The 27,992-nt window shown below is 48.1% G+C and overlaps 1 protein-coding gene across 4 annotated transcripts in view; it reads right to left on the reverse strand.

Moving 5' to 3' along the window:
• Positions 1-3,770: 3,770 nt before the first annotated feature.
• DLG2 (discs large MAGUK scaffold protein 2) overlaps positions 3,771-27,992 on the reverse strand; it is a 2,548,136-nt gene continuing 2,523,914 nt past the window's right edge. For all 4 annotated transcript variants that reach the window (XM_029602231.1, XM_029602229.1, XM_029602228.1 and 1 more), the window contains 2 exons: positions 14,897-14,988; positions 3,771-5,381 (listed from right to left, as the gene is read on the reverse strand). In XM_029602231.1, the coding sequence (XP_029458091.1) occupies positions 5,275-5,381; positions 14,897-14,988 (199 nt within the window). In that variant the 3' untranslated portion in view covers positions 3,771-5,274. The remainder of the gene's footprint in view (positions 5,382-14,896; positions 14,989-27,992) is intronic.

Consider the following 27,992-nt stretch of genomic DNA (forward strand, 5'->3'; position numbering starts at 1 on the left):
GTGACTTTTATTTTCTGTTTAGTTCTATGGCGTTCATAGCAATGCAGGGATAAATGAACCAACCAGTGCCATGGTGTGGTAGTCGGTAGGGCTCATGAATGTCAACACAGAAGTACAATTGAAAGTAAACCTGCCGTTGAGCGCTTGCTATTTATGTTATAGTACCACCCATAGCTGTGAGCGAAATACCTACCCGAGAAAGTATTTTTTTGTGGGATTACATAGTAACATGGTAAATGTCTGCAAAACAAAAGATCCACATGGCCCATCCAGTCTGCCCAGCAGTCTTTTTTCTTTTGGTTTATTCTTGGGGTAATTATTGCTCTGTGCAGGTTACCCCAGTCCCCATGGGTTTCCCTTTCTTCATCTCCATCATTTAGCCACTAGAAAGGGTAACCCATATAGAGTGGGTAGTATTAGTATATTAGCTAAAGTATTGAGGAGTCATATGACCTTTTCATCCGCTATTATTTGTTAGTATGTCAGATGTTCCCATATTTTGGGATTGAATGCATATAAAAAATGTATAATATAAATATATTCAGTATGAGTGAGAGTAAAGATGTGAATATAAGGGAATGTAGATTTAGAGCAAGAGAATGGTATGCATGTTGTATATGGGATTCTCAGCTGTGTACCATGACCCCAGGTGGGCCTTAAATAGCAGATAGTACATGAAAGCCTTAAAACAGATTTTCAAAACAAGATAAGACGTTTCAAATTGTTTTCATGCAAGGTGAGTGTAAAAGAAAAAGGTAGCTTTTCTATTTTTCTTTTAAAATGTCAAAATATCACTCCAAAAGGAGTAATAGGAGCTCCACAGCTGTGGCAGGGATTTTAGTTAGAGTTGAGCAGGAGTACTATACATGTATTCTAGGCTGAGGGGGTTCCTGGAAGTGATTACAGGGTATATAAGTATTTTGGTAAACAGGTATTTGACTCTGTATGTGTGGGTACGGTGGAGAACACAAATGGGAATATTTACAGTGGCTCACCCTGCAGCTCCAAATATCTATTTTTGTACCTGAATATTTTGTGAAGATCTTCTCTTATGATAGTAGCCATTCGGCAAGTTCCATATATTTTCTGGTATTTACCCATAAACAGGCAGAGATGAATTTGGGTGAATCAAGTCCTAGAAGTTTAAAGGCTCGTTTTTTTTAAAAAAAAACAAAACCTTTTCCCCCATAGGCACAAAATGAGAGAACTCTTGTCTAGATCAGGCACATGGATCTTTTTGTTTGAGGCCTAAGCAAAATCACAGGCCATTCTGCCTGATTGGGTTTTCAGTCACACATGGATTTACATTCACCGTTTTGGGGGATGCCGTATATTAGCTCTTTTTGTAGTTTTCTTTGCTTTTGCTGAAATATAGTTTTAAAATACATCCAGATTCAGCAAAGAGCAGATCAATGGACAGACAGAAGAAGTCAAGCTCAGCAACACCGAGGATGTTAAAAGAAAGATTTCAAAATAATCTCTTTTACAGTAACACCTACCATAAGTAATTCTTAGATGGGCTCTAACAGTCTTTAACAATTATCCAATAAGGGATAATTACACTGAGAAGAAAACAAGAAAATGTCAAAAACCAGCAAAAAGTGAAGGAAGCAGGGGGTGATCTGTTTACCTCACTTCCAAGAGATTTATTCAGTGGAATTATTTAAGGTTATGCTGACAGAATTAAAAAAAAAAAGATCATTAACTCAAGCTATTCCACATTTAAAAAAATGTTAGTGTCTCCCTAAAGAAAGGAAAATAGAGAAGTAAAAGTGTCTGCTGAATCTGGAGACACTTTGATGGTGTAATGAGGCGGCCCTTACCAGTAGGGGTCCTCAGTGGACTGCTCAGACCCGTTCTAGCCTCCACCTTGAAGGCCACATGATGCAGCAAGGGCAGCCCTATAAAACCCTCCCGCCTCAGCAAGGAGTCTCTTCTCTGCCTTTGGCCCTTTGTCCATGTATTCTTTGCCTGGTATTCTTGTTCCTGTTCCTTACCTGTGTATTCCTTGCCATGTTCTTGCTCTGTTTAGGTCTCCCAGTGGCCTTCCTTGCCTGTGTTCCTTGCTTTGCTCTTGTTCTGGGTTAGGCCTTCCAGTGGCCTATCTCGCCAGGGTGTTCCTAACTTGCCTTGTCCTGCGTTTGGGTCTCCCAGTCTGCGCCTTCTTTGCCTGAGGTTAGGCTTCCCAGTAGCTTATCTTACCAATGAGTTCCCAGCTTTCCTTTGTTCTGCGGTTGGGTTGGGTCTCCCTGCTGCCTTCCTTGCCTGCATGTTCCTAGCAGTGCTCCTGTCCAGTTTTTGCCTGCCAGTGGCCCCCTTTTCCCATCTGTTGTTGTTCCTGCATTGTCTAGTCCTTGTTTGCCTATGGTGCTACATTGTCCTGTGCTTACCTGTCTGTCCCGGTCTTGTCGGTGCACACCATGTTTTTGGCCAGTGTGACCGGGGCACCTTCTTGTCCCTTGCCTCTCACTGCCTGCCAGTTCCCAGTGGGTGTCCACTCCCTGATCCTGTGCATCACCCACCATTAAGACCTATCAGCCACCAACACCGGAGGGCTCAACCCTAAGGGAAGGCAGTTGATCAGGCAGAAGACCTCACGCCTGACCTGCCTGCTCCTGAGCACTGCATTCCCACACCTAGGGGGTTCCATCAAATTGGCCAATGCGGCCATAACAGATGGAAGCCAGTTAATTCACACATGTAAAATTTAAAACTAGAACTTTGCTCTTGTGGATCTGGAAGTTATTTTTTGCAGAAGAGGAAACAGGTTAAAAAAAGAACACCTGTTTATTCTTTTTATTATAAAATTCTTTTTTGGAGTAATTTATCAGGGTCATCGTATCTTAGCAGTAGACACGTATGAAGCACACCTTAATGAAAAGAGACAAGGATAAAATGATAGGCTCTTATCCGAATATATTTTTTTCCCATATAAAAAGATACATTAAAAATATTGAAGGATTTCTTATTTTATCCATAACAGTTTTCGTTGAGGTGCATTTTAACCCTGTCTACTGCAGGGATATGATGAACCTAACCCATAAGTGACAAATTTTTATAGGTTTTTAAAAAAAAATCTCCCTTGAAGGCTTTGTTAATGATCAACCTGGTAAAGAAGATTTGCTTCCCATCTTTACATATTGAAGGACCTTTGTATAACCAGTCTGACTTGTTACTATATGTGATATTTATCAAACACGGCATTGGAAAATTATCAGATCACCTGAGAAACCTACAACAGCGGTAAGGATTTCTAATTTTATATGTTGCTCTTTGGGAGACTTTTCTTATAATATGAATGCCTGACAAGCACTTAAGAGCTAATATGCGGGATCCTCTTTAAAATAAATGTGGATGTTGCAAAATCACATTTATTCTAGTTTATCAGGGATGTTATACCAAAATTTTACTGTATCTTTCTTTGCTTTTGAGAACGTGAAATGTTTCTTTAGGCAAGGCTGGATTTAATTACTCGCCGTTCCAAACCCATTCCGAAGGAGAGTTAGAAGTCAGTTACAGTAGAAAGTTCCCTGCCCTGGAGGGGGCTTACAGTCTTAGAGGATAACTTTCAAACAACTCTTGGTAGCCACATACACGTATATGCACGGAGATCTATGCGAGTATTTTATAATCTGCGTGTATCAGATATGTGTGCATTATAAAATACACGTTTTTCTACTTACTAACGAATACATGCAATGCATTGAAAGCACGTATTTCAATGCATTGAACATGCATAGTTTTCCTACCATTTAAAAAATATATGCGCGTATATTTTATGTGCAAAAATAAAGTAGGACTTGCTCGCTTAAACCCCTGCTATACGCGCGTTAGTTGGTATATTTTAAAACAAATCGTGTAATCGCAATTACCAGTTTTCCGCTTCCTCCACCAGTTCACCCGGTTCTTCACTTGGTCATCGAGACTCTCCTAGTTCTTCAGCCTCATCTCTCCCCAGTTCACCCCGACCTCCCGCCCAACCAGTAACTGACAACAGACCTGTCTGATATCAATTATGCGAGACTTACGCATGTATCGGTAACTCTTGGCCTCGACCCTGGAACGCCCCAGGCCATCCCTTTTTTATGCGCGAAGATGAGTGCGCGAAAGCGAAAATAAGCGCATATGTTTGATGTTTATAAATTAGCATGCACCGCTACCTACGTGTGCATGTGCTCATTTTTTACGCATGTAAGTCTTTGAAAATTCACAGCTAAGTTGGTATCTGGGACAAAGTGACTCGAAGTCGCAAAGAATGACAGTGGAAGAAGTGGGACTTAAAACCCTGCTCTAAACCACCTCGCCGCGTACACCACTAATCTCACGAGGACATGCAAAGGCAGAAAATAGCATCAGGAAAAGCAAGCAAAGGAAAAGAAATTCATGTCTAAATTTTAAGAAAGCAAATTGCAATATTTTAAAGGTATAGTGCAAGTTTATGGTCTCCTTCCCATTTTACAATCAGGCCAGAGTGTAAACGTTTACCTTTCATGGATTCATCTTTACAAAATTGTCCCACAAGCATTTTTGACCTCCTGTGCATTAATGCTATTTTACAAAATTAGCCCATCTTTTGTTTTGGTGTCCTGTAACAGTATACGTGATCAAACGTGCAATAAAACAGGTAACAATTTTCCCCCAGGTGCTGCTCTTGTGTTCAGGTTAATGAAAATCTGGTACATGATGTATTTAACGGAAAAGCTGTCTTTCTCCAGCTATTAATGGAAGTGCCAACAATTATTTTTTGATGCGATAATTTGATCTCCTGCAGGGAAACAAGTGTTTTGGATTAGGGAAATCTGAAAATGTGCACAGTTACAAAAATAAAGTGGAGGTGTACTGTTAGCAGACGGGCAGAGAAGGGGCTCGATGAGACTGAAGAACTGGGAACAATTTTGTTTAAAGCAGTCAACAACAGCGAGCTCGCTTACTCAGACAGAACAGAACGTCTTTATGGGCACAGGGGGAGATGCACTGTTTTCTGACAGCACTCCCATATCAAAAGCGTATACCACCAGACAGTCGCTTTTATGTGATGAGTTTCTTGTCCACGGCTGATAGGAAAATCTTTCCATTCTCTGCTCTTTGGCCCTTTCCAAGTCCTCCATGGCTTCAAAACACTTTTGAGTTGGGTACATTCATTAACAAAAAAAAAAAAAAATCACTGACTGCAAGAAAACATAAATGCAAGAGAAAACAGAAAGAGCCTCCAAATGAGTAGTAATTCTTCTAGATGGTGGTTGTCTCTTCACGATTGGAGCCGCAGCGGTGAATTCATAATTTTTCCTTGGATGGGATCCAGATGAAAGGCCCAGACTGTTCCTCAATTGCCAGTTTGCAATAGTTATATATATCTTCTAACGTGTCTCCTTGAACGATAGCTGGAATGATAAAAGGTAGAGTTACCGCTCCGTCCCTCGCTCTGATCGAGGCTCCTCCACCTTTCCCGCCCCCCGCATGCAGAGTTGTTTTGTGGGCTGTGTGCACACTTCGCCTTTCAGGCCCAGTCTTGTGTGGACTATTTTGTAGGCACCTCGTTCAAAATAGGCGCATGGGGAAAATATATACTGAACAAAGGCAGGGGGGATTTAGTTAGGGCTGGAGGGTGGGTTAGGTAGGGGAAGGGAGGGGAAGGTGGGGGGGGGGGCGGAAAAAAAGTTCCCTCCGAGGCCACTCTGATTTCTGAGTGGCCTCGGAGGGAACGGAGGCAGGCTGTTCGGCTCGGTGCGCGCAGGTTGCACAATTGTGCACCCCCCTGCGCGCGCTGACCCTGGATTTTATAACATGTGCGCGGCAGCGCGGGCATATTATAAAATCGGATGTAGATTTGTTCGCATGGGGTTGCGCGAACAAATCTACGCCTGCACATAAAGCAAATGTTGCTTACTTGTAACAGGTGTTCTCACAGGACAGCAGGATGTTAGTCCTCACATATGGGTGACATCATCAGGATGGAGCCCAATCACGGAAAACTTCTGTCAAAGTTTCCAGAACTTTGACTGGCCCCTACTGGGCATGCCCAGCACGGCACTAACCCTGCAGCCAGCAGGGGTCCCCTTTCAGTCTTATTTGATAGCTACAGGCAGTGCCGAAAAATAAAATAACAAAACATTACGAACCCAACACTGCGGGGCGGCGGGTAGGTTTCGTGAGGACTAACATCCTGCTGTCCTGTGAGAACACCTGTTACAGGTAAGCAACATTTGCTTTCTCACAGGACAAGCAGGATGGTAGTCCTCACATATGGGTGAGTACCGAGCTGAGGATGTCCGAACATGCACCAAATGTACCCAACGGCGTGCAACAGGCACAACAACTGGGGTAGAATTTGGTAGAGAGCATCCTGAATCCCACTGGGCAGGTGGAAGGGTGTTGGAACGTCACGTTGGAAATAGGTTACGGAGGTCAGATTGGCCGAAGATGGAATCTTGTCTTCCAGCTTTGTCTAAGCAATAATGGGCTGTAAAGGTATGGAGAGAACTCCAGGTGGCAGCCCTGCATATATCAGGAAGCGGCACCGATCGTAGGTGTGCTACTGAAGTCGCCATGGCCCTCACAGAGTGTGCTTTAACACGGTCTTGGAAAGGAATGCCTGCTTGCTGATAGCAAAATGATATGCAGTCCGCCAACCAGGAGGAGAGAGTCTGCTTACCCACAGGTTGCCCTAATTTGTTAGGATGGAAAGAGACGAATAACTGAGTGCTCTTCCTGTGGGCAACTGTACGGTCTATGTAGAATGCTAGAGCCCGTTTACAGTCGAGGGTATGCAGAGCCTGTTCCCCTGGGTTGGAGTGGGGCCTGGGAAAGAAGATAGGTAGTATGATGGATTGATTAATGTGAAACTCCGAAACTACCTTAGGCAAAAATTTAGGGTGAGTGCGGAGTACCGCCCGGTCCTGCGGGAGTTTAGTGTAAGGCGGATAGGTAACTAGGGCCTGTAACTCACTAACCCTGCGAGCTGAAGTGATAGCCAAAAGGAAAATCACTTTCCCTGTGAGATATTTTAGCTCACAGGAGTGAAGAGGTTCAAATGGTGGTTTCATGAGCCGCCCGAGAACCAGATTAAGGTCCCAAGAAGGGGCCGGCGGACGTAAAGGTGGCTTGATATGGAGCAAGCCTTTAGGAAAACGTGTTACGAGGGGTTGTACCGATATAGGGACATCCCTGACACCTTTATGGAAGGCGGCTACTGCACTGACATGCATTCTGATGGAAGAGGTCTTTAGACCAGATTCCGACAAATGCCAGAGATAGTCCAAAAACCTTGGGATTGGACAGGGAAAGGGATCAAGGGACTGTGAAGAACACCATGAGGTATACCTTTTCCATTTATAGGAATAAGACTTTCGTGTGGAAGGCTTCCGTGAAGCAATCAGGACACGAGAAACTGAATCTGAAAGGTTAAGTGGTTGAAGGATTAACCTTTCAACATCCATGCCGTCAGGGACAAGGCCTGAAGATTGGGATGGCGTAGACATCCGTCATTCTGAGTGATCAGAAGCGGGTGCGTTCCCAAGGGAATGTGCCTTCGGACGGAGAGATCCTGGATTATGGGAAACCACACTTGGCGTGGCCAGTGAGGTGTTATCAGGATCATGGTTCCCTTGTCCTGACGGAGCTTCACGAGAGTCTTCGAGAGAAGAGGAAGTGGAGGGAATACATAAAGCAGACCGGCTGTCCACGAGAGGGAGACTGCATCTTTGGGCTGAGAGCGCTCGCTTCGAATGAGGGAGCAGTAATTGTCCAAGTTGTGGTTCTGAGGGGACGCAAAGAGGTCTATTTGGGGATAACCCCATTGCTGGAAGAGAGCGGTTGCTACTGAGTGGTTGAGAGACCACTCGTGTGGCTGGAAGACACGACTCAGTTTGTCTGCCAAGACATTGTGCACTCCCGACAAGTAGGTGGCTCTGAGGTACATCGAGCGGGAGAGCGCTTCTGCCCAAATCTGCGCAGCTTCCTGACACAGAAGGAAGGAGCCTGTGCCTCCCTGCTTGTTGATGTACCACATGGCCACCTGGTTGTCCGTTTGAATCAGCTTGACGTGATTTGATAGGAAATCCTGAAATGCTCTGAGAGCATATCTGATTGCTCGAAGCTCCAGGAAATTTATCTGGTGTTTGGCTTCCTCTGGAGACCAAGATCCTTGTGTCTGTAGATCGTTCACATGAGCTCCCCAGCCGAGGTTGGAAGCATCGGTGATGAGAATGAGTTGAGGATCTGGTAGGTGAAAAGGCAGTCCCTGGAGGAGATTGTTCTGATCTTTCCACCAGGCGAGGGACAGACGGAGTGCGTCGGTGATGTGGACAATGGTTGACAGAGGCTGAGTCGCTTGAATCAATTGTGACCTCAGAGTCCAATGTATGACTCTCATGGCCAGGTGGGCCATTGGTGTGAGATGGACTGAGGACGCCATGTGTCTGAGAAGGACAAGGAATTGCCGAGCTGTTGCTGTATACTGAGACTGCAACTGGTGAGCGAGAGACACGAGGGTTTGCACTCGTTGTTGATGTAGAAATGCTTTTGCCTGTAAGGTGTCCAAGTCTGCCCCAATGAAGGACAAGGTTTGAGATGGGACTAAATAGGATTTCTCGTAATTGATGAGAAATCCTAGAGAAATTAGAGTGTGTAGGGTCAAATCCAGGGACGATCGAGTGGCTTGCTGGGTTGGGGCCCTGATTAACCAGTCGTCTAAATAGGGGTAGACGTGAACACTTTCTTTCCTGAGAAAGGCTGCGACAACTACGAGACTTTTGGTAAAGACTCGTGGTGCCGATGCTAGCCCGAATGGAAGCACCCGGTATTGATAGTGCCTGGGGCCAACTAAAAACCTGAGGTACTTGCGATGAACTGGAGTTATCGCAATGTGTGTGTATGCGTCCTGGAGGTCCAGAGAGCAGAGCCAGTCTCCTCTTTGTAGAAGAGGTAGAAGCGAGCCCAAGGTTACCATCTTGAACTTTTCCTGCTGCAGGTACTTGTTGAGGGCACGTAGGTCCAGGATTGGACGAAGCCCCCCGGATTTTTTGGGGATCAAAAAGTACCGGGAATAGAACCCTAGGCCTTGTTGCGAAAGAGGGACGGGTTCTATTGCTCTTAACTGAAGAAGAAGGGAAACCTCCTGCTCCAGAAGGACAGAGTGGTCGGTTACTCTCCACGCTTGTAGAGGTGGGGAGTCCAGTGGAAGAGCAAGAAAGTTCAGGTGGTAACCCTGGGCAATGATTGCTAGCACCCATTGGTCGGTTGTGATTGATTGCCACATTCCATGAACGTGGCATAATCGACCTCCTACTGGTATGGCTGGCAGAGGGATCAGGCTGCTGCTCTCCAAGTGAAAGTCAAAAACCTGAAACAGGTCCCGGCTGGGGAGGTGCTTGTGGCTTTTGCTTCCGGGGCTGGCGAGGCTGAGATTTTTGATAAGGCCTCATAGCTTGGGACCTTGTTGGTGGGGGATAGTACTTCCTTGGGCGGAAGAATGACTTCTTAGAGTCCTTCTTGAAGAGCTGTCTAAAAGGGAAGTCAGAAGGCAACGATGAGAGCTGTTTGAGGGTCTCATGATGGTCCTTTAACTCAGCCACTATTTGCTGAATCTGTTCACCGAATAGATTATCTCCTATAAAGGGCAGGTTAGAGAGCCTGTCTTGTACCTCTGGGCGAAGGTCAGAAGACTTGAGCCAGGTCCAGCGTCTTGCCGAAATGGCTGTTGCAGACACTCTAGTGGAGGTGTCGAAGATATCGTAAGCTGTTCTTATCTCATGCTTTCCTGCCTCAAACCCCTTGTTGACAAGGGTTTGAAGATGTTCTTGGAATTGGTCAGGCAGGGTTTCAGAGAAGTCCTGTATTTGCTTGAAAATGACCCTATTGTATTGGGTCATATACAGCTGGTAAGAAGCAATTCTGGAGATGAGCATGGCCCCTTGGAACACTCTTCGACCAATATTGTCTAGGAACTTGTGTTCCTTGACCGGAGGGGTAGAGGAGTGTGGTTTCGTCCTTTTTGCTTTCTTTTGAGCTGATTCTACCACAATTGAGTGCTGGTCAAGCTGAGATTTTTGAAAGCCAGGGGCTGACTGTACCAGATAAGTAGTGTCAGCCTTTCTGTGTACTGGGGCAATGGATCCAGGGTTTTCCCAGTTCTTTTTGAGGAGGTCAAGAAGAACTTGATGAATGGGAATAGAAGTGATCACTTTAGGTGCATCCTGGAATTGGAGAAGCTCCATCATCTGGTGCCTATCATCTTGCTCCGTCTGAAGTTGAAAAGGGACCAATTCTGACATTTCCTTCACAAAATTAATGAAAGAGAGGTCCTCTGGAGGAGAACACTTTCTACTTTCAGTAGGAGAAGGAGGTGAAGGTAAATCATCGGTGTCTGTGGAAGTATCATCACCCCAGGTGTCATAAGGATCAGCAGGCTGACCTGTAGGACGAAAAGGGGGTTGGATACCCGAAGGGCCCGGCTGAGGCTCCGAAAAAATCAAAGGAATCACCGAGGGTACTGTGGACGCCCTGGGGGGCATCGGTGCCGGCATTGAAGGCATCGATGGCGCCGATGTGCATATCGCTCCCGATGAATGAATTGGTGGCGAGGGACGACATGGCATCAATGGCTGAGGCAATACCCCCGAAGGAGGAATGCAAAACGGTGTTTCTCCTCCCGATGAAGCTGTCATCGGGGAGCGCACCAGAGCCATCGGAGACCCGGGAATCACCGGTGGAAGGGCAGTCATGAGCGCCTCCATCCGGGATAGCAGCGGTGCCAGCGCTGCTGGAATTGGGTCGGTGGCCGGTTCCACTCTCGGTGCCAGTGCCGGAGGAACCTGGAGCCGTTGCATCGCCTTGTCGATGGCCTCCTGGACCAGCCGGTCCAGTTCTTCCCGGAGACCTGGGGCAATCAGCTCCAGCTCCGTGACGGAAGAGGGAGGCTGAGGCACAGTCGGAGGGACCACCTTTACAGGTGGAATCGCGACTCCCAAACCCCGATCGGGTGAGGGTGGCCTCGATGTCCCGGTCGCAGGAGTGGTCGGTGCCGTTCCTGGACGGGGCTTCTTCGATGGTGGCTCAGACAGTGGCGAGGTCGATGATTTCGCTCCCTCGACGGTCCAAGACTTACAATGCCGATGGCGATGTTTCTCCCTTCGATCCCCTCGATCTTGAGGGGGAGAAACGGGAGTCGATGGGCGTGAAGACGTCAATGGCAGGCGGTCACACGGTTGTCGATGTTGGTGCGACTTCGACGGTGCCGGTTCCGCTGACGTCGATGCAATGGACGGCGTCGGGGTGTGAGCACGGAAAAGGAGTCCCATCTTCTCCATTCTGGCTTTGTGACTTTTTCCTGTCATGAGGGCACATTTGGTGCAAGTCAGGACATCATGCTCACGGCCTAAACACATTACACAGACTCCATGAGGGTGTGTGATAGACATGGTGCGAGTACAGTCCGGGCACCGACGAAAACCCGACGCCATGGCCATAGAAAAATCGAGCCGCGGTACGGTCGACGGCCAGTAGGCCGCGAGGGCCAAACTCGACGGTAATCGACGAAAAACGGTGAAAAACTTACCGGAGTACCATGGCCTGAGAAAGGTTAGAGGAGGGACCCCTGTGGGACAAAATAATTTTAAATAAGTCCGTGAGGAAAATTCCTGTCAGGATCTCTTCAGAGCTCCTAAACCGCGAGGCTACTGCTGCGCGGAAAAAAGAAGACTGAAGGGGGACCCCTGCTGGCTGCAAGGTTAGTGCCATGCTGGGCATGCCCAGTAGGGGCCAGTCAAAGTTCTGGAAACTTTGACATAAGAACATAAGAAAATGCCATACTGGGTCAGACCAAGGGTCCATCAAGCCCAGCATCCTGTTTCCAACAGTGGCCAATCCAGGTCATAGGAACCTGGAAAGTACCCAAAAACTAAGTCTATTCCATGTAACCATTGCTAATGGCAGTGGCTATTCTCTAAGTGAACTTAATAGCAGGTAATGGACTTCTCCTCCAAGAACTTATCCAATCCTTTTTTAAACACAGCTATACTAACTGCACTGACCACATTCCAGAGTTTAATTGTGCGTTGAGTAAAAAAGAACTTTCTCCGATTAGTTTTAAATGTGCCCCATGCTAACTTCATGGAGTGCCCCCTAGTCTTTCTACTATCCGAAAGAGTAAATAACCGATTCACATCTACCCGTTCTAGACCTCTCATGATTTTAAACACCTCTATCATATCCCCCCTCAGTCGTCTCTTCTCCAAGCTGAAAAGTCCTAACCTCTTTAGTCTTTCCTCGTAGGGAAGCTGTTCCATTCCCCTTATCATTTTGGTAGCCCTTCTCTGTACCTTCTCCATCGCAATTATATCTTTTTTGAGATGCGGCGACCAGAACTGTACACAGTATTCAAGGTGCGGTCTCACCATGGAGCGATACAGAGGCATTATGACATTTTCCGTTTTATTCACCATTCCCTTTCTAATAATTCCCAACATTCTGTTTGCTTTTTTGACTGCCGCAGCACACTGAACTGACGATTTCAATGTGTTATCCACTATGACACCTAGATCTCTTTCTTGGGTTGTAGCACCTAATATGGAACCTAACATTGTGTAATTATAGCATGGGTTATTTTTCCCTATATGCATTACCTTGCACTTATCCACATTAAATTTCATCTGCCATTTGGATGCCCAAATTTCCAGCCTCACAAGGTCTTCCTGCAATTTATCACAATCTGCTTGTGCTTTAACTACTCTGAACAATTTTGTGTCATCTGCAAATTTGATTATCTCACTCGTCGTATTTCTTTCCAGATCATTTATAAATATACAAGCCGTTAAGCCCGTTAAAACGGGCTACATCCCTCTGTCTCTCACCGCCCCCTCATTCTCTCTCCCCTCACTCTTCACCACCCCCTACCTCCCTCCCTCCCTCCCTCACCCACTCCTCCCCACCCTCCCTCTCCTCTCACTCAGTCCCTCCCTCCCACTCAGTCTCACTCACTCCCTCCCCCCCTCTCCCTCCCTCTCAGTCACTCAGTCCCACTCACTCTCACTCAGTCCCACTCCCTCCGTCCTCTCCCTCAGTCCCACTCACTCCCTCTCACTCAGTCCCCCCTCCCTCTCACTCAGTCCCTCCCCCCCAGTCCCTCCCCCTCACTCAATCCCTCCCTCCCACTCAGTCCCTCCCTCTCACTCAGTCACTCCCTCCCCTCTCCCTCCCTCTCACTCACTCAGTCCCACTCACTCTCCCTCAGTCCCACTCCCTCCCTCTCTCTCCCAGTCCCACTCCCTCCCTCAGTCCCACTCCCTCTCACTCAGTCCCCCCTCTCCCTGTCCCCTCTCTCCCTCTCACTCAGTCCCACTCCCTCCCTCTCACTCAGTCCCTCCCCCTCAGTCCCTCCCCCTCACTCAATCCCTCCCTCCCACTCAGTCCCTCCCTCTCACTCAGTCACTTCCTCCCACTCTCTCTCTCCGTCCCTCCCTCCCACTCAGTCCGTCCCTCCCTCTCTCTCTCTTCTCCCTCCCTCGCTACTGGCCGCTACCGCCGCCCGCTACCGCCGTCACCGCCACTCGCTACCGCCGCCGCCCGCTACCGCCGCTCGCTACCGCCCGCTGCCGGTACCGCCGCCGCTCGCTACCGCCCGCTGCCGGTACCGCCGCCGCTCGCTACCGCTGTCGCCGCCCGCTGCTGCCACTGGACGCCGCCCGCTACCGCCGTCGCCCGCTACCGTCGCCGCCGCCCGCTACCGCCGTCGCTACCGCCGCCGCCGCTCACTACCGCCCGCTGCCGGTACCGCCGCCGCTCGCTACCGCTACTGGACGCCGCCATTTTTTTTCTTTCTGACGCTGGCTCAGACCGACGTGCTCGCCCGCACATGCGCGGTAGAGCTGGTCTCTACTGCGCATTTGCGGCACGTCGGTCAAGCTTCGTTTATCTAGTAAGATTGAAAAGTAAGGGTCCCAATACAGATCCCTGAGGCACTCCACTGTCTACTCCCTTCCACTGAGAAAATTGTCCATTTAATCCTACTCTCTGTTTCCTGTCTTTTAGCCAGTTTGCAATCCACGAAAGGACATCGCCACCTATCCCATGACTTTTTACTTTTCTAAGAAGCCTCTCATGAGGAACTTTGTCAAACGCCTTCTGAAAATCCAAGTATACTATATCTACCGGTTCACCTTTATCCACATGTTTATTAACTCCTTCAAAAAAGTGAAGCAGATTTGACAGAAAAAGTGAAGCAGATTTGACAGAAGTTTTCCGTGATTGGGCTCCATCCTGATGATGTCACCCATATGTGAGGACTACCATCCTGCTTGTCCTGTGAGAACTTTAAAAATCTACCCCTGTTTGTTAGGTCATTACTGTCTGTGTAATCTTTACTGTCTCTAATAACTTGCATAGTAAAGTTATCTCTTACATTCCATACTGGAGTTCAGTCTTTTCCTTCCTCTCTTTGGCAGTCGGCAAGGGGAAATATGTACTTTCTCTTTGAAAACTGCCCAAGGGGGGAGAAAAATTACCTGCAGTGATTTGGCTCTTGCTTTTTCCACGGGTGCTTTTCCTGACCAAAACAGTGTGCGTCATTTTGAAAATGCAAAACCGAGCTAGCTGCTATCTCCCCTGGCTTAAACTCGCCCCAGTAATGCCTCCACGATAATGTGGGTAAGAGCGCATTTATTGGGGAAGAGGGTAAGCTCTTTTACCTGCGCACAAGGTGGACAATTTTCCCCCGATAAATGACTTTTAAAAATTGCCCTCAATATTAGCAAGCAGCAAAATAAAAATGCACAAAATAATCACATAAATATATTGGTGCATGATTGCTGAGAGCGTGGAAACCTGAATGCAATGACTCCTGGCCTGATACAGGACTGTTCAGACCGGATAAGCTGATTGCGTTGAAGAACATATACTGTACCTGTAAATAACTCTCCAAACTCTTGCTCTAATTTAATTGCTCGATCAAACGTTTTCCTGGCTTGTTCCTCTGTCAGGCGTTTACTCATTTCCCTAGAAATACATTTAAAAAAAAAAAAAGCATAATGTTAGCAATTATTCTTTTATGAACGGTGATACTTTTAAAAGGGCAAAAAAAAAACAACTTGTAAGAGTCAAGCTCAGCTTCCAAGAGAAGGACATTATGGAGAGTTATTAGTGCTGGGGTTATATGTGCCACACAAAGGGGTCATTTTCAAAAGGCTACAAATGGGATTTGCACACCTATATGCACTCAGGGGCGGTAACTTTAAGACGCCTGCGAGTACACCCATGTACGCACGTATGTGGATGCGAGCTCACATGTGCTAGAATTGTATATCGTCTGCGCAAGTGCGTGTGCATCTACTAGATAAGGGAGCCCTGACCGACGTGCCGCAAATGCGCAGTAGAGAGCAGCTCTACCGCGCATGCGCGGGCGAGCACGTCTATCAGAGCAGAGCATGCCTGAAAAAAATGGCGCAGGGAGGAGCAGTAGCAGCGGCGGCGAGGAGCAGTAGTGGCGGCTGCGAGGAGCAGTGGCGAAGAGCAGTAGCGGCGGCTGCGGCAGTGGCGCGCGCGAGGGATGGACCACCCCCCTGGAGATCTTCCTTCTGCGCCATCCGAGGGAAGGGGTTGTGGATGAGCTGAGGGGGAGTGACTGAGGGGAGGGGGGGAGTGACTGAGGGGAGGGAGGAAGGTGAGAGGGAGGGAGACTAGAGGGGGGAGAGGAGGGAGACTAGAGGAGGGAGTGGGAGGGAGAATAGAGGTGGGAGGGAGAATGGGGAGGGGAGGTGGAAGGGAGAATGAGGGGGAAGGAGAATGAGGGGGAGGGAGTGGGAAGGAGAATGAGTGAGAAGGAAATGGATCAAAAAAATTTTTTAAATGTAGCCCGTTGTTACGGGCTTAACGGCTAGTTATTCTATATTCCGTGTGTGCGTATGTGTACTCCTAATTTTAAGCGGTTACGCAAGGAAACATTTCTCGCGTATCTTTCCTTAGGACGCGCAAGTGAGCACATTTTATAAGGTGTGCGCGTGAAGGAAATTCCCAGTTTTACCAAATAAGTCTACCAGTTTGCCCAGTCTATCTCCAGGTCATACAGACCCCTCTAGTTTTCTCAACTTTCACTGCCCCCAGTTTAGCCAGAGCCCTCACCCAGTCACTTTTTTGCTATGAAGAGTTTTATTCTGATTTACACTGGGTAAAGAGCGGAAGTAAATATGCGCAGGTAACAGCCCTATGGAGGCTGCGTTCGTTGGTTATAAAATCAGGATTTATGTGTGTCAATGTTGGCCCTGCCTCGGAACACCTCTGACCTGGCCCTTTTTTTACGCGATCAAAGCTATTTGTGCAGTGGTACTTGTGCGCCTACGGGAGAGGTTTATAAAATAGCCCTGGCGCGTATGGACGCTATTTGCCCGCGCATCTGCGACTTTTTGTGTGCGCATTGCTTTGAAAATTCACCTTTAAGAGTGTAAATGAGCTTTTGAAAATTGCCGCAGTAGTATGTTACATTTACACCTATAGCTCCTTTGAAACTTACCTCCCCAGATTCCATTTTCCGTGAGTATTCAGGGGAGAATAATGCTTAGTAACCCACTTTTAGTGTATTAGGAAATAGAGCAGGCTTTGTTTACAGCAGGGTTTCCCAACCTTTTCAGTTTGGGAAGGCATTAAAGAGAAAGCAGTTGTGAAGAGATGCATTTTCAAAGCTGTTTTGAAATCCCGCTCGTTTGATTAGGAGTCGCATGCATTGTGGGAGGGAGATCCAGAGTGTAGGGCCAGCCTGTGAAAATGCTTTTTCATGGGTTGGTGACAATCTCACTCGTTGCATGGGGAGATTTCCAGTAAAAGATTGGGAAGATGATCTAAGGGTCCTAGATGGTACGTAAATTTAAGAGCGCTGTTGACCCAGGGTGAGTTTACATGGCATAGTAGGTTATGGATCGATGAGGCAGGGTCAATAGGAAGCCAGTGTAAGGTTTCTACTCAGAGTGAGTCAGACCCAGTGCTCAGTGCATGCTGTCCCTGCCTCACGCAGCCCGGGGATAAGACAGAGGATGGAAGGACTCAAAGACAGGGAAAATGAGGAAGTGCTGCGTGTACAGTACAAAGCAGCCCCCCCCCCCCAACTATCTATGCCTGTATCCTGCCCATTAATTGCCAACTCTGAGGTTCAAGCTTTCAGTTAGGAAGAAGAGGCACACACAGGCTCTCAGAAAGGGGTTCCTACAAGTTTAAAAGCCACTGCTGGTGTCGCTGTACGGAAACAGAGCCCAAGTGCTGGCCTGGATCTGAGTATCAGGCAGCGGTGACTTTTCCGCGGCGCACCTGATCACATCAGAAGGCACACAGGTTGGGTAAACATTGCTTTAAAGATACGAGTTATACAACACCAGGATATTAGAACATGAGAACTGCTATTACTTGAGGTCGAAGGATGTGCACAATTTGAAGACCAGTTTAGACATTTTAAGGCCGATGCAATACCGTGTGCTGGCCGCAGCACACGGCTCAACATGTGATTGGATGCGCGTTTTGGACGCATGTCCATAACCCCCTGAGGCTATTAGCTATTTCCCCCGATGCAAAAAAAAAAAAAATGTGCAGCCGACGCGCACATTTTTACCCCCAAAAATTAATGCCTGCTCTGGGGCAGGCATTAATTCTTGAGGAGCCCAAAATGTTTGCAGAAAAGCTGAAATTATTACTTTTCTGTAGTTCTTACAACTTAATATTGTGACAAAAATATGTCGGAGGAGCCAAAAAAGGAAAAACCTTAGGGGAGAAAAAAAAAACGTGTTGGCAGTCAGTTTAGGAAAAGGGACGCTCAATTAATGAGCGTCCCTTTACCTAACCCGTGGCTGTGCACAGGTTAGGATAACGGGTGCTGATCAAAACTGAAGCATTCGTTTTCTTATCCGGCTGACAGCCACCTCTCCTGGGTGCTCGCTGCCGAGGAGGCGCTAGGGGCGCACAATTTCCCCCTAGCGCCTTCTTTTTACCGTGGCAGCCCATTTAAATATTACATCGGGCGCCCCGGAGAGGTGCATTGGCGTGCCTGAGGAAAGCTGTTTGTGCAGTTATGTTTACACTGAATGGACCAAATCATTTGTAAACCTATAGGGGCGGATTTTAAAAGGCCTGCGCGCGTAAATCCCTCGCGCGCTGGCACGCCTATTTTGCATAGGCCGCCGGCGCGCGTAAAGCCCCGGGACGCGCGTAAGTCCCAGGGCTTTCAAAAAGGGGAGGGAGGGGGCGTGTCCGGGGCGTTCCCGAAATGACGTGGCGTTTCGGGGGCGTGCCGCGGCCTCCGGACCAGCCCCCGGGACCGGAGGACGGAGCGGGGCTGCCGGTGACGCGCGCAAACTTACGCCTGCTGAAAGCAGGCGTAACTTTGACGACAAAGGTAGGGGGGGTTTAGATAGGGCCGGGGGGGGGGTGGGTTGGGGGAGGGCGAAGAAAAGTTCCCTCCGAGGCCGCTCCGAAATCGGAGTGGCCTCGGAGGGAACAGGCAGGCCGCGCTGGGCTCGGCGTGCGCAGGTTGCACAAATGTGCACCCCCTTGCGCGCGCCGATCCCGGATTTTATAAGATACGTGCGGCTACACGCGTATCTTATAAAATCCAGCGTACTTTTGTTCATGCCTGGTGCGCGAACAAAAGTACGCGCTCGCGTAGTTTTTAAAAATCTGCCCCATAGTGTCGCCTTTCCTCTAGTATGGATGCATTCTCTATTCTGTAACCTCTCAATGATGGATTATCAATAATAGTTAAATTATAACCTCCCAGTATCCTTGATAACCACTGCTATTTAACTGGTAGTACAAGGAAAACCCTGGTTTGACAAACAGCATATCCCATGTGTTCTTATGCATTTAGGATTCCCCCGTAGTCTTTACATTTTTACGTGAAAGATGCCAGACTGGGGACTGCTTCTAGCATTGCATGCCTTATGGATCCCACTGCTTTTTGTGTTCTGGCAGATTTAAAAGAGATCATAGGAAGTATTTTTCCACTCGGAGACAGACACAGAATTCTTTTATTAGATAGGTAGTAGAACCACCAGAGATGGTACATAAGAAATACCATGCAGGATCACACCAAAGTCCATCGAACCCAGTGTCCTGTCTCCGTCAGTGGCCAGTCCGGGTCACAAGTACCTGGCAGATTCCCAACAATTAATCTATTACTTGTATCTCACCTGGCTAATATCATGCATACTCTACTATCTGTGGTAATGCGTGCTCATTTGCATCTCATTAACACAGATCATTAATAGCCATTATAAAACACCCTCTTTACATATGCTAATGGTCAGTGTTAATGCAGTTTAGTACATTGGCCCTATAGTGAGTCTCTGTATAAGTTGCACATAATGCTACATATTTAAAAAGGAAACGTCTGTCGCAGATGGAAATATTGGTAGTCATTGATTTCCTATTTTCTCTCACCAGTCCTGGATTGCTGTTGTCTGTACTGACTCTAGAATTTAGCTGATGCTGCTTAAATGTCAGTTCCTCCATCTCTCCTAGCAGCCTTCTTCATCCACTGAAGTAAAAAACAACCTTCACAAAGTTCTCTATAATCTGGAAACCTTTGTGAAGGTTGGATGATGCGTGCAAACCTTGTGGTTAATACTAGATTTAAATCTGTCATACACATAAGCTTTATTTTATTAAAAGAAATTCTTCTTATTTCGATTAGAAAACAGCTCTGTGTGCATGGGAAAGCTTTTAGTGCATATTTGGTTATTGCCATGAAGGTCCATGGCTATCAGAAATGTGACTTTTTTCCCAACTACCTCCAGTATCTGAATGTAATCTGCTTTGAAGTTCCGAAAAGCAGAAAATAAATCAGATATATATATAAATAAAAACTAGACATGACACGGGAAAGCTTTTAACGCACATTTGGTTATTGCCATGATGATCCATGGCTATAAAAAATGAGAGCCCGTGGCTCCGTTAGGGAGCAGGGCACAATGGTGGTGGGGAAGGCAAGGCAGGATGGGAGCAGGAGGGCGGGAGCCGGGCCTGGCGGGCTTTGCCTATTTGAAAAGGGGGCACGCAGGGTGTGTGGCCCCCTTTTCGACTAGGCACCGCTGGCGCAGGTTTTCTTGTCCCTCCCACCTCCCACTGCATTTAGCTAGTGGGAGCCCATGCTTGTCGCAGTCCTTGGTGTTGTGCAGTGACCAGCCAAATGACACCTCCACATATAGGTTACATAGGGCATGGCCCGGGGGGCCAGCGGCCCCCGGAGCACTGAAGCAGGCGGCCCTGACTGGGCAAGTAGCCCAACAGGTCCGACACAGACCCCCCCGATGCTTCGATGGCCAAGAGGATGAGGGAGCACTGAGGCACTTAGACCAAATGACCCTGACTTTTACGGTCGGATCACCGGCAATGACGCTGTGGCTTCGACGGCCAGGTGTCAGTGGTAGCTGCCCGGCTTCTACGGCTGGGGGGTGGTGCACAAGCCTCAGCGGAATTATGAGCTTAGCACTTGGTTGCAGGGGGAAGCGCTGGTTACCAAGAGCTAATGCAGTAGTTAAGTTAATAAAGTTATACAAAGTTGTATTATGATGCTATTGTTGCTTGTTGCTGTATTGTATTTATTGCTGTTACTGTATTTTTATGGGCTGTGGCCATTTATTTATCCATCCAATAAAACTTATCGAATGTTAAGCTGCGTGAGCCTTTGTAATCGGGGGTGGGGGTGGGGAGGGGATAGATAGATGTAGCCTTTCAGCTGCCCACATTGTGACTTTTTTCCCCAATTACCTCCAGCACCTGACTGTAATCAGAAATATCTGGTAGAACTGAGGGAGACGAAGAAATTAATCAAGATGGCAAAAAGTCAAGCGGAAGAGAGGATTGCCAAAGAGGTAAAGAGTGGTAACAAAACATTTTTCAGATATATCAGTGAAAAGAGAAAAGTTCAAAATGGTATAGTGAAATTGAAAGGTGGAAAGGATCAATGCGTGGAGAGAGACGAAGAAATGGCAGAAATATTAAATGAATACTTCAGTTCTGTGTTCACTAAAGAGGACCCTGGAGAAGGACCGACACTAGTTAACAAGAAACTGGAGGGGAATGGAGTAGATGTAACTCCATTTACAGTAGAAAATGTATGGGAAGAGCTGGTGAAACTGAAAGTGGACAAAGCCATGGGGCCTGATGAAGTTCATCCCAGAATACTGAGGGAGCTCAGAGATGTGCTGGCAGGTCCGCTGTGTGACCTATTCAATAGATCCCTAGAAACAGGAGTGGTGCCGAATGATTGGAGGAGAGCGGTGGTGGTCCCGCTTCACAAGAGTGGGAACAGAGAAGAGGCTGGTAACTACAGACCGGTTAGCCTCACTTCGGTGGTGGGAAAAGTAATGGAGTCACTGTTGAAAGAGAGAATAGTGAACTATCTACAGTCGGGAGAATTGCTGGACCAGAGGCAGCATGGATTCACCATTGGAAGATCCTGTCAGACAAATCTGATTGACTTTTTTGACTGGGTAACCAAGGAATTGGATCGAGGAAGAGCACTCAATGTCATCTACTTGGATTTCAGCAAAGCTTTTGACACTGTCCCGCACAGGAGACTGGTGAATAAAATGAGAAGCTTAGGAGTGAGTGCCGAGGTGGTGGCCTGGATTGCAAACTGGTTGACGGACAGAAGACAATGTGTGATGGTAAATGGAACTCTCTCTGAAGAGAGAGCGGTTTTAAGCGGTGTACCGCAGGGATCGGTGTTGGGACCGGTCCTTTTCAATATCTTTGTGAGCGACATTGCGGAAAGGATAGAAGGTAAGGTATGTCTTTTTGCGGATGACACTAAGATCTGCAACAGAGTGGACACGCCGGAAGGAGTGGAGAGAATGAGACGGGATTTAAGGAAGATGGAAGAGTGGTCGAAGACATGGCAGCTGACATTCAATGCCAAGAAGTGCAAAGTCATGCATATGGGGAGTGGAAATCCGAATGAACTGTATTCGATGGGGGGAGAAAGGCTGATGTGCACGGAGCAGGAGAGAGACCTTGGGGTGATGGTGTCTAATGATCTGAAGTCGGCGAAACAATGTGACAAGGCGATAGCTAAAGCCAGAAGAATGCTGGGCTGCATAGAGAGAGGAATATCGAGTAAGAAAAGGGAAGTGATTATCCCCTTGTACAGGTCCTTGGTGAGACCTCACCTGGAGTATTGTGTTCAGTTCTGGAGACCGTATCTCCGAAGAGACAGAGACAAGATGGAGGCGGTCCAGAGAAGGGTGACCAAAAAGGTGGAAGGTCTTCATCAAATGACTTATGAGGAGAGATTGAAGAATCTAAATATGTACACCCTGGAGGAAAGGAGGAGCAGAGGTGATATGATACAGACTTTCAGATACTTGAAAGGTTTTAATGATCCAATGACAACGACAAACCTTTTCCATAGGAAAAAAATCAGCAGAACCAGGGGTCACGATTTGAAGCTCCAGGGAGGAAGATTCAGAACCAATGTCAGGAAGTATTTCTTCACGGAGAGGGTGGTGGATGCCTGGAATGCCCTTCCGAAGGAAGTGGTGAAGACCAGAACTGTGAAGGACTTCAAAGGGGCGTGGGATAAACACTGTGGATCCATAAAATCAAGAGGCCGTCAATAAAGAGTGGGTGGCTCACCAGAACGACGGCTACTGCCTGGAGATAATACCCTTATTCAATAAACATACACATGGTTACTGTGACTCCAACATCACTCTAAGCTACAACAGCAAGAGGAAATGTGGAAAAAAGGATTCGCACTCACAAAGTGGGGAGTAGCTGGCTTGTTACGGCGGTTACTACCCCAAACCAAATAAGCCTGATACTTCACTTTCAATACATATCCAGCATAGCTCTCTGCTTCAACGGCAGGGGAGAAGAAAAACTGATACTTCACGCATAGCTCTCTGCTTCAACGGCAGGGGAGAAGAAAAACTGATACTACACGCATATCCAGCATAGCTCCCTGCTTCAACGGCAGGGGAGAAGAAAAACAACCAATAAGGGCTGAATAACACAGTCTGGGTAAAACAAATAAACATGGGTGTAGCTTGCTTATTGCGGCGGTTACTACCCCTACTACCCCTAACTAATCAAGCTTGATATTTCACTTGGTTGCAGCTCCATCACTGCTCTCTACATTAATGGTGGGGGTGGAAGGGAAATAGAACCAAAGAGCTAAGAGAAACAGATAAGTATGAGAAAAAAATGTGAAGCTTGCTGGGCAGACTGGATGGGCCGTTTGGTCTTCTTCTGCCGTCATTTCTATGTTTCTATGTTTCTAAGTGCCGAAAAGCAGAAAATAAATCAGATATATAAATAAAAACTAGACATGACTGATGATCATTAATTCTAAATAGTAATATCACTAATAAAAACTGAAGTCCTGCGGAAAGCGAGCATATTGAAAATACCCGTTTTGTTTTTTTACAGTCATAGGATGGGATGAACACTTTCCTTTTGGATATTTTCTTTCTTTTGCAGTGGAAAGGCATTTTTCCTGCCTCCTTCCTGTGATGTAGGGATTTCTTGGGTCTTTGACACAAGGCTCCCACCTAAAGCCATTAGAGAGACAATGCAACCTCTCTGTCCCACAAACAGATTTCCCTTTGCAAGATGAAGGGATATCGGCAAATATTCTCAGTTAGAGGGGATTAAGAAAGGTACAGGCTATTGTAATGGGAGACAGGAATTTGTAAAGTTTTGGGGATCGCAGGTCAGGCTATTTTATTAGTATAACATTAAGAGCACCGAATAGTAAAATAAGTTGTCTAGTACTTTATTCTTTAGTTGTCCCTTGGCATTGGTCAAAACTGATCTAAACAAAGCTCAGAGAATGGACCTCCAAGTCAGGGCCAAAGGACAATGTTAACCATTATCTTTGGTAAAGATTTGTCTAGAAGTGAGAGCCATTAGGATATTTTTCCATTGAAAATGAATGCTTTTCTTTTGTGTCCTGTAATACATTTTGTATGTCGTGTTAAACCACAAGAGACGTTCATTTACAAGCAGCCTGCCTAAGGAAATCAGCAAAAACGCCCGAGTTACACCAGTTTTCAAAATATGATTTTTGTTTTTGTCAAGTCATCCACAAGCCTTGGCTTACCTTCCTCCTATGTCAGGAGACAGAAATTCATTTTCCTAGCGTGTAGCAGATGGACTCAGAACCAATGGGTATAGTGTACTCCTGATAGCAGTTGGAGACAGATCAGATTTCAATCTGACGTCAGCCCTAGTACATATACCCCTGCAGGAAGTGCAGCGCTTCAGTATTTTCCGTCTCCATAGCAGTTAGGGACTCCATGCACGCTAGCACAGCGTTAGAGTAAATTTAGCAAAGAAAACCAAATTAAGAAGAAAATCTTACCTCTACAGACGAGCCCCGATCTCCTCCGGTGACACCCATTGAGTCCCTCCCCCAGGTGAGACTTCCCGAGGTGATTTCCGTGATCCCTCGGAGGTAAGCCTCGGTCCGGTGGCCGACCCTTGGCGGGGACCTAGCCCCTGACATCGGGTGAGGCTGAGAGGCAGCGGGTGCAACCTCGAGCGCGGCAGTGAAGGTATTTTCCCTCTCCCCCTGCAGCCGGAGACTGCCTGGAACGAAACCGGGAAGCGCCGAGACAAGGTAGGGTAGAAATCTATTTAAAAGTCTACGGTCTCCGAAGCTCGAGGAGACGCACAGGTCACCAGCCAGAACCAGTGTCACCGGGTTGATCGGCCCTAGCAGGGCTAGACCCCGGTCAGATCCGAGGGCATTCCCACGTGGAGACCCTCCGAGATGGTCGCCATATGGTCCACACGGTCGCCATCACCATTTTGGCTCTGTTCGCCGCCCTCTCTGCCGTTTCGATCCGTGCGCACAGAGGCGAGCCATGCGCACAAATACCTTGTGCGCACAACGTCGCACACACAAGTACTGGGCGCACAAGCAAAGTGCTTAGCCACGCGCTTAGGGGCGGATTTTAAGAGCCCTGCTCGCCTAAATCCGCCCAAAACCGGGCGGATTTAGGCGAGCAGGGCCCTGCGCGCTGGGAAGCCTATTTTACAGGCCTACCGGCGCGCGCAGAGCCCCGGGACTCGCGTAAGTCCCGGGGTTCTCCGAGGGGGGCGTGTCGGGGGCGGGCCCGGTCGTCGCGGCGTTTCGGGGGCGTGTCGGCAGCGTTTTGGGGGCGGGTACGGGGGCATGGCTACGGCCCGGGGCGGTCCGGGGGCGTGGCCGCGCCCTCCGTACCCGCCCCCAGGTCGCTGCCCGGCGCGCAGGAGGCCCGCTCGCGCGCGGGGATTTACGCCTCCCTCTGGGAGGCGTAAATCCCCGGAGAAAGGTAAGGGGGAGGTGTAGACAGGGCCGGGCGGGTGGGTTAGGTAGAGGAAGGGAGGGGAAGGTGAGGGGAGGGCGTTAGAGGATTCCCTCCAAGGCCGCTCCGATTTCGGAGCGGCCTTGGAGGGAACGGGGGTAGGCTGCGCGGCTTGGCGCGCGCCGGCTATACAAAATCCATAGCCTTGCACGCGCCGATCCAGGTTTTTAGCAGATACGTGCGGCTCCGCGCGTATCTACTAAAATCCAGCGTACTTTTGTTTGCGCCTGGAGCGCAAACAAAAGTAGGCTATTCACGCTCCTTTTAAAATCCGCCCCTTACTGTGCCGGGTGCATAATTTCGACCTGTGCGCACAACAGTGCGCACATCTCCCTGCACGCGTGCACCAAACCTACGCGCGCAACTTCGACGCACACCGGAGTGCACAACTGTATTGTACGCGCACAAGCCATGGCAGCACCGGAAAATTTATTTATTTATTTATTTATTTGAGGTTCTTTATATACCGACATTCGTTTAGTAACATCATGTCGGTGTACATTCAACAAAACTTTAGCAGCAGCGCTGGAACAGATAGAAAATAGCGGCAGTGCTTTACAATTAATATTCAACTTAGAAAGGACATTAGGAGATTATAACAAGGAAAGATTGGATCAGGGAATGCAAACAGGGAAGGGGAGGGAGAGGGAAAATAAAGGAAGAATTAAGAAGAATATATTAACGTTAATACATATGATAAATACATTAAATACATTAGTTATAATAGATTACTAGGCATCAACTTTATAGAGATATTAGAGAGGAATAAATTATGTAACTCGAAGGATAATGCATAATTACAAATTTACATAAGTTTGGTCTCAGGGAGAAGCAAGGGGGGAGTAGCTGGAAGTGAAGGTGGTTGCTTTATGTGAAGGCTCAACCTCAGGGCCTTTGCCCTCTAATGTGGCATGCTGGGCAAAGGCCCAGCATGCCACATTAGAGCTGCACAGCATGAGGAGACCACGGCCCTGTGTATACAGTGCGAAGAGGCCCTAGGGGACCCAACTCATGGTCCTCCCCAGCCAGTACCGGACCCCAGCCTCTTGAGCAGTATGCCGGACCTAGCATTACACAGCGGGCCCCCCCCTCAAACGGGGTTCCCCAGGGACTCGGCGCCCCCTAGTCTAGACCCAGCATCTATCTCCTGGGTGGAATTCTTCAAAGGTCTGCATACCTTCGTCCACATGCAACCAAGGCCTCCTATAATACGGCCTCAGGCTCCACCAGAGGACCTCAACATGCCGGGACCCTCTATGCCCAGGGAAGTGATCCCACCCCCCAGAAGCCCCACCTTCGGGGACATGGACATCTCAGATGAGGAGTCAGAACCCATGGAGGAAGGGGAACTCCCTCCGGGGACAGAGCCCCATTGAACCATGAGACGCTTCTTCACCAAGGACGAGCTTCCAGACCTGGTCACACACAGCTTAAAAGAGCTTGCCATCCCAGGCACAAGTGCTTCGGGGGAACCTAAGACGAACCCACTTTTGGAGGGACTCCGTCAGACCTCCGGCCATTTCCCCCTATTACAAGCCATCCAGCAACTAATTGACCTGGAATGGGATGCCCCAGAAACCACGTTCAAAGGGGGCTGGGCTGTGGCATCCATGTACCCTCTGGACCCAGCCGCCAAAGATCTCCTGGCATGTCCGAAAATGAATGCCATGGTCTGCGCAGTCTCGAAGCGCACTACTATCCTAGTGAAGGGAGGAGCAGCACTCAAGGATGCTCAAGACAGACATCTGGAATCTATCCTCAAACAGTCCTTTGACGTCTCCACTATGTCTTTACAGATCGCGGCCTGCTGTGCCATGGTGACACACGCCTGCTTAGCACAGACCAGGAACAACACTCCTGGGGAAGCCCTGGAACCAGCCGTATCATTCCTCGCAGACGCAGCTTTGGATCTGGTACGCACAGCAGCTAGAGGAGTCTCATCCGCTGTGGCAGCCAGAAGACAAAGCTGGCTCCGAAACTGGTCAGCCGATGCATCCTCCAAAACGAGACTCAGAAGGATGCCTTTTAAAGGAACACTCCTGTTCGGAAGCGAACTAGAGAAACTAGCCAACAAATGGGGCGAGTCCCCAATGCTGCGGCTACCGGAGGACAGGAATAAGAGAAACCAGCGATCCTTCCCCCGGATCTCCAGGGGCAGAGGATCACAGCGCTTCAACCCATATAGAAGCTCATATCAAGCGGCCTGCCCTGCAGGCCGGAGCCAGTCCTTTTGGAACAAGCACAATAAAAGGGGAACCAGCTCGGGCCCAGGCCCCAGCCGCACCCCACAATGAAAATTAGCCGACCCATCCAAAGGAAGAAGCCATAGGGGGCATGCTGGCCCTATTCTACCAAAGATGGATCGAGATAACTTCGGACAAGTGGGTCCTATCCATCATTAGAGAGGGATATTACCTGGATTTCCACCACCTCCCTCCAGACAAGTTTGTGGAATCTCCTTGCCACGACCCTTCCAAGAGAATGGCAGTGGAAGCTACACTGACCAGATTATTAGCCTTAGAGGCTTTAACACTGGTGCCTCCACAACAAATAAATACTGGCCATTATTCCATCTATTTTATCATTCCCAAGAAGGAAGGAACGTTCAGACCTATCCTGGACCTCAAGGCGGTCAACCATCACCTGAAGATTCCTCGCCTCCGCATGGAA

The sequence above is a fragment of the Rhinatrema bivittatum genome, chromosome 5, assembly GCF_901001135.1.
Source record: "Rhinatrema bivittatum chromosome 5, aRhiBiv1.1, whole genome shotgun sequence".
In the NCBI taxonomy this organism is placed as follows: Eukaryota; Metazoa; Chordata; class Amphibia; order Gymnophiona; family Rhinatrematidae; genus Rhinatrema; species Rhinatrema bivittatum.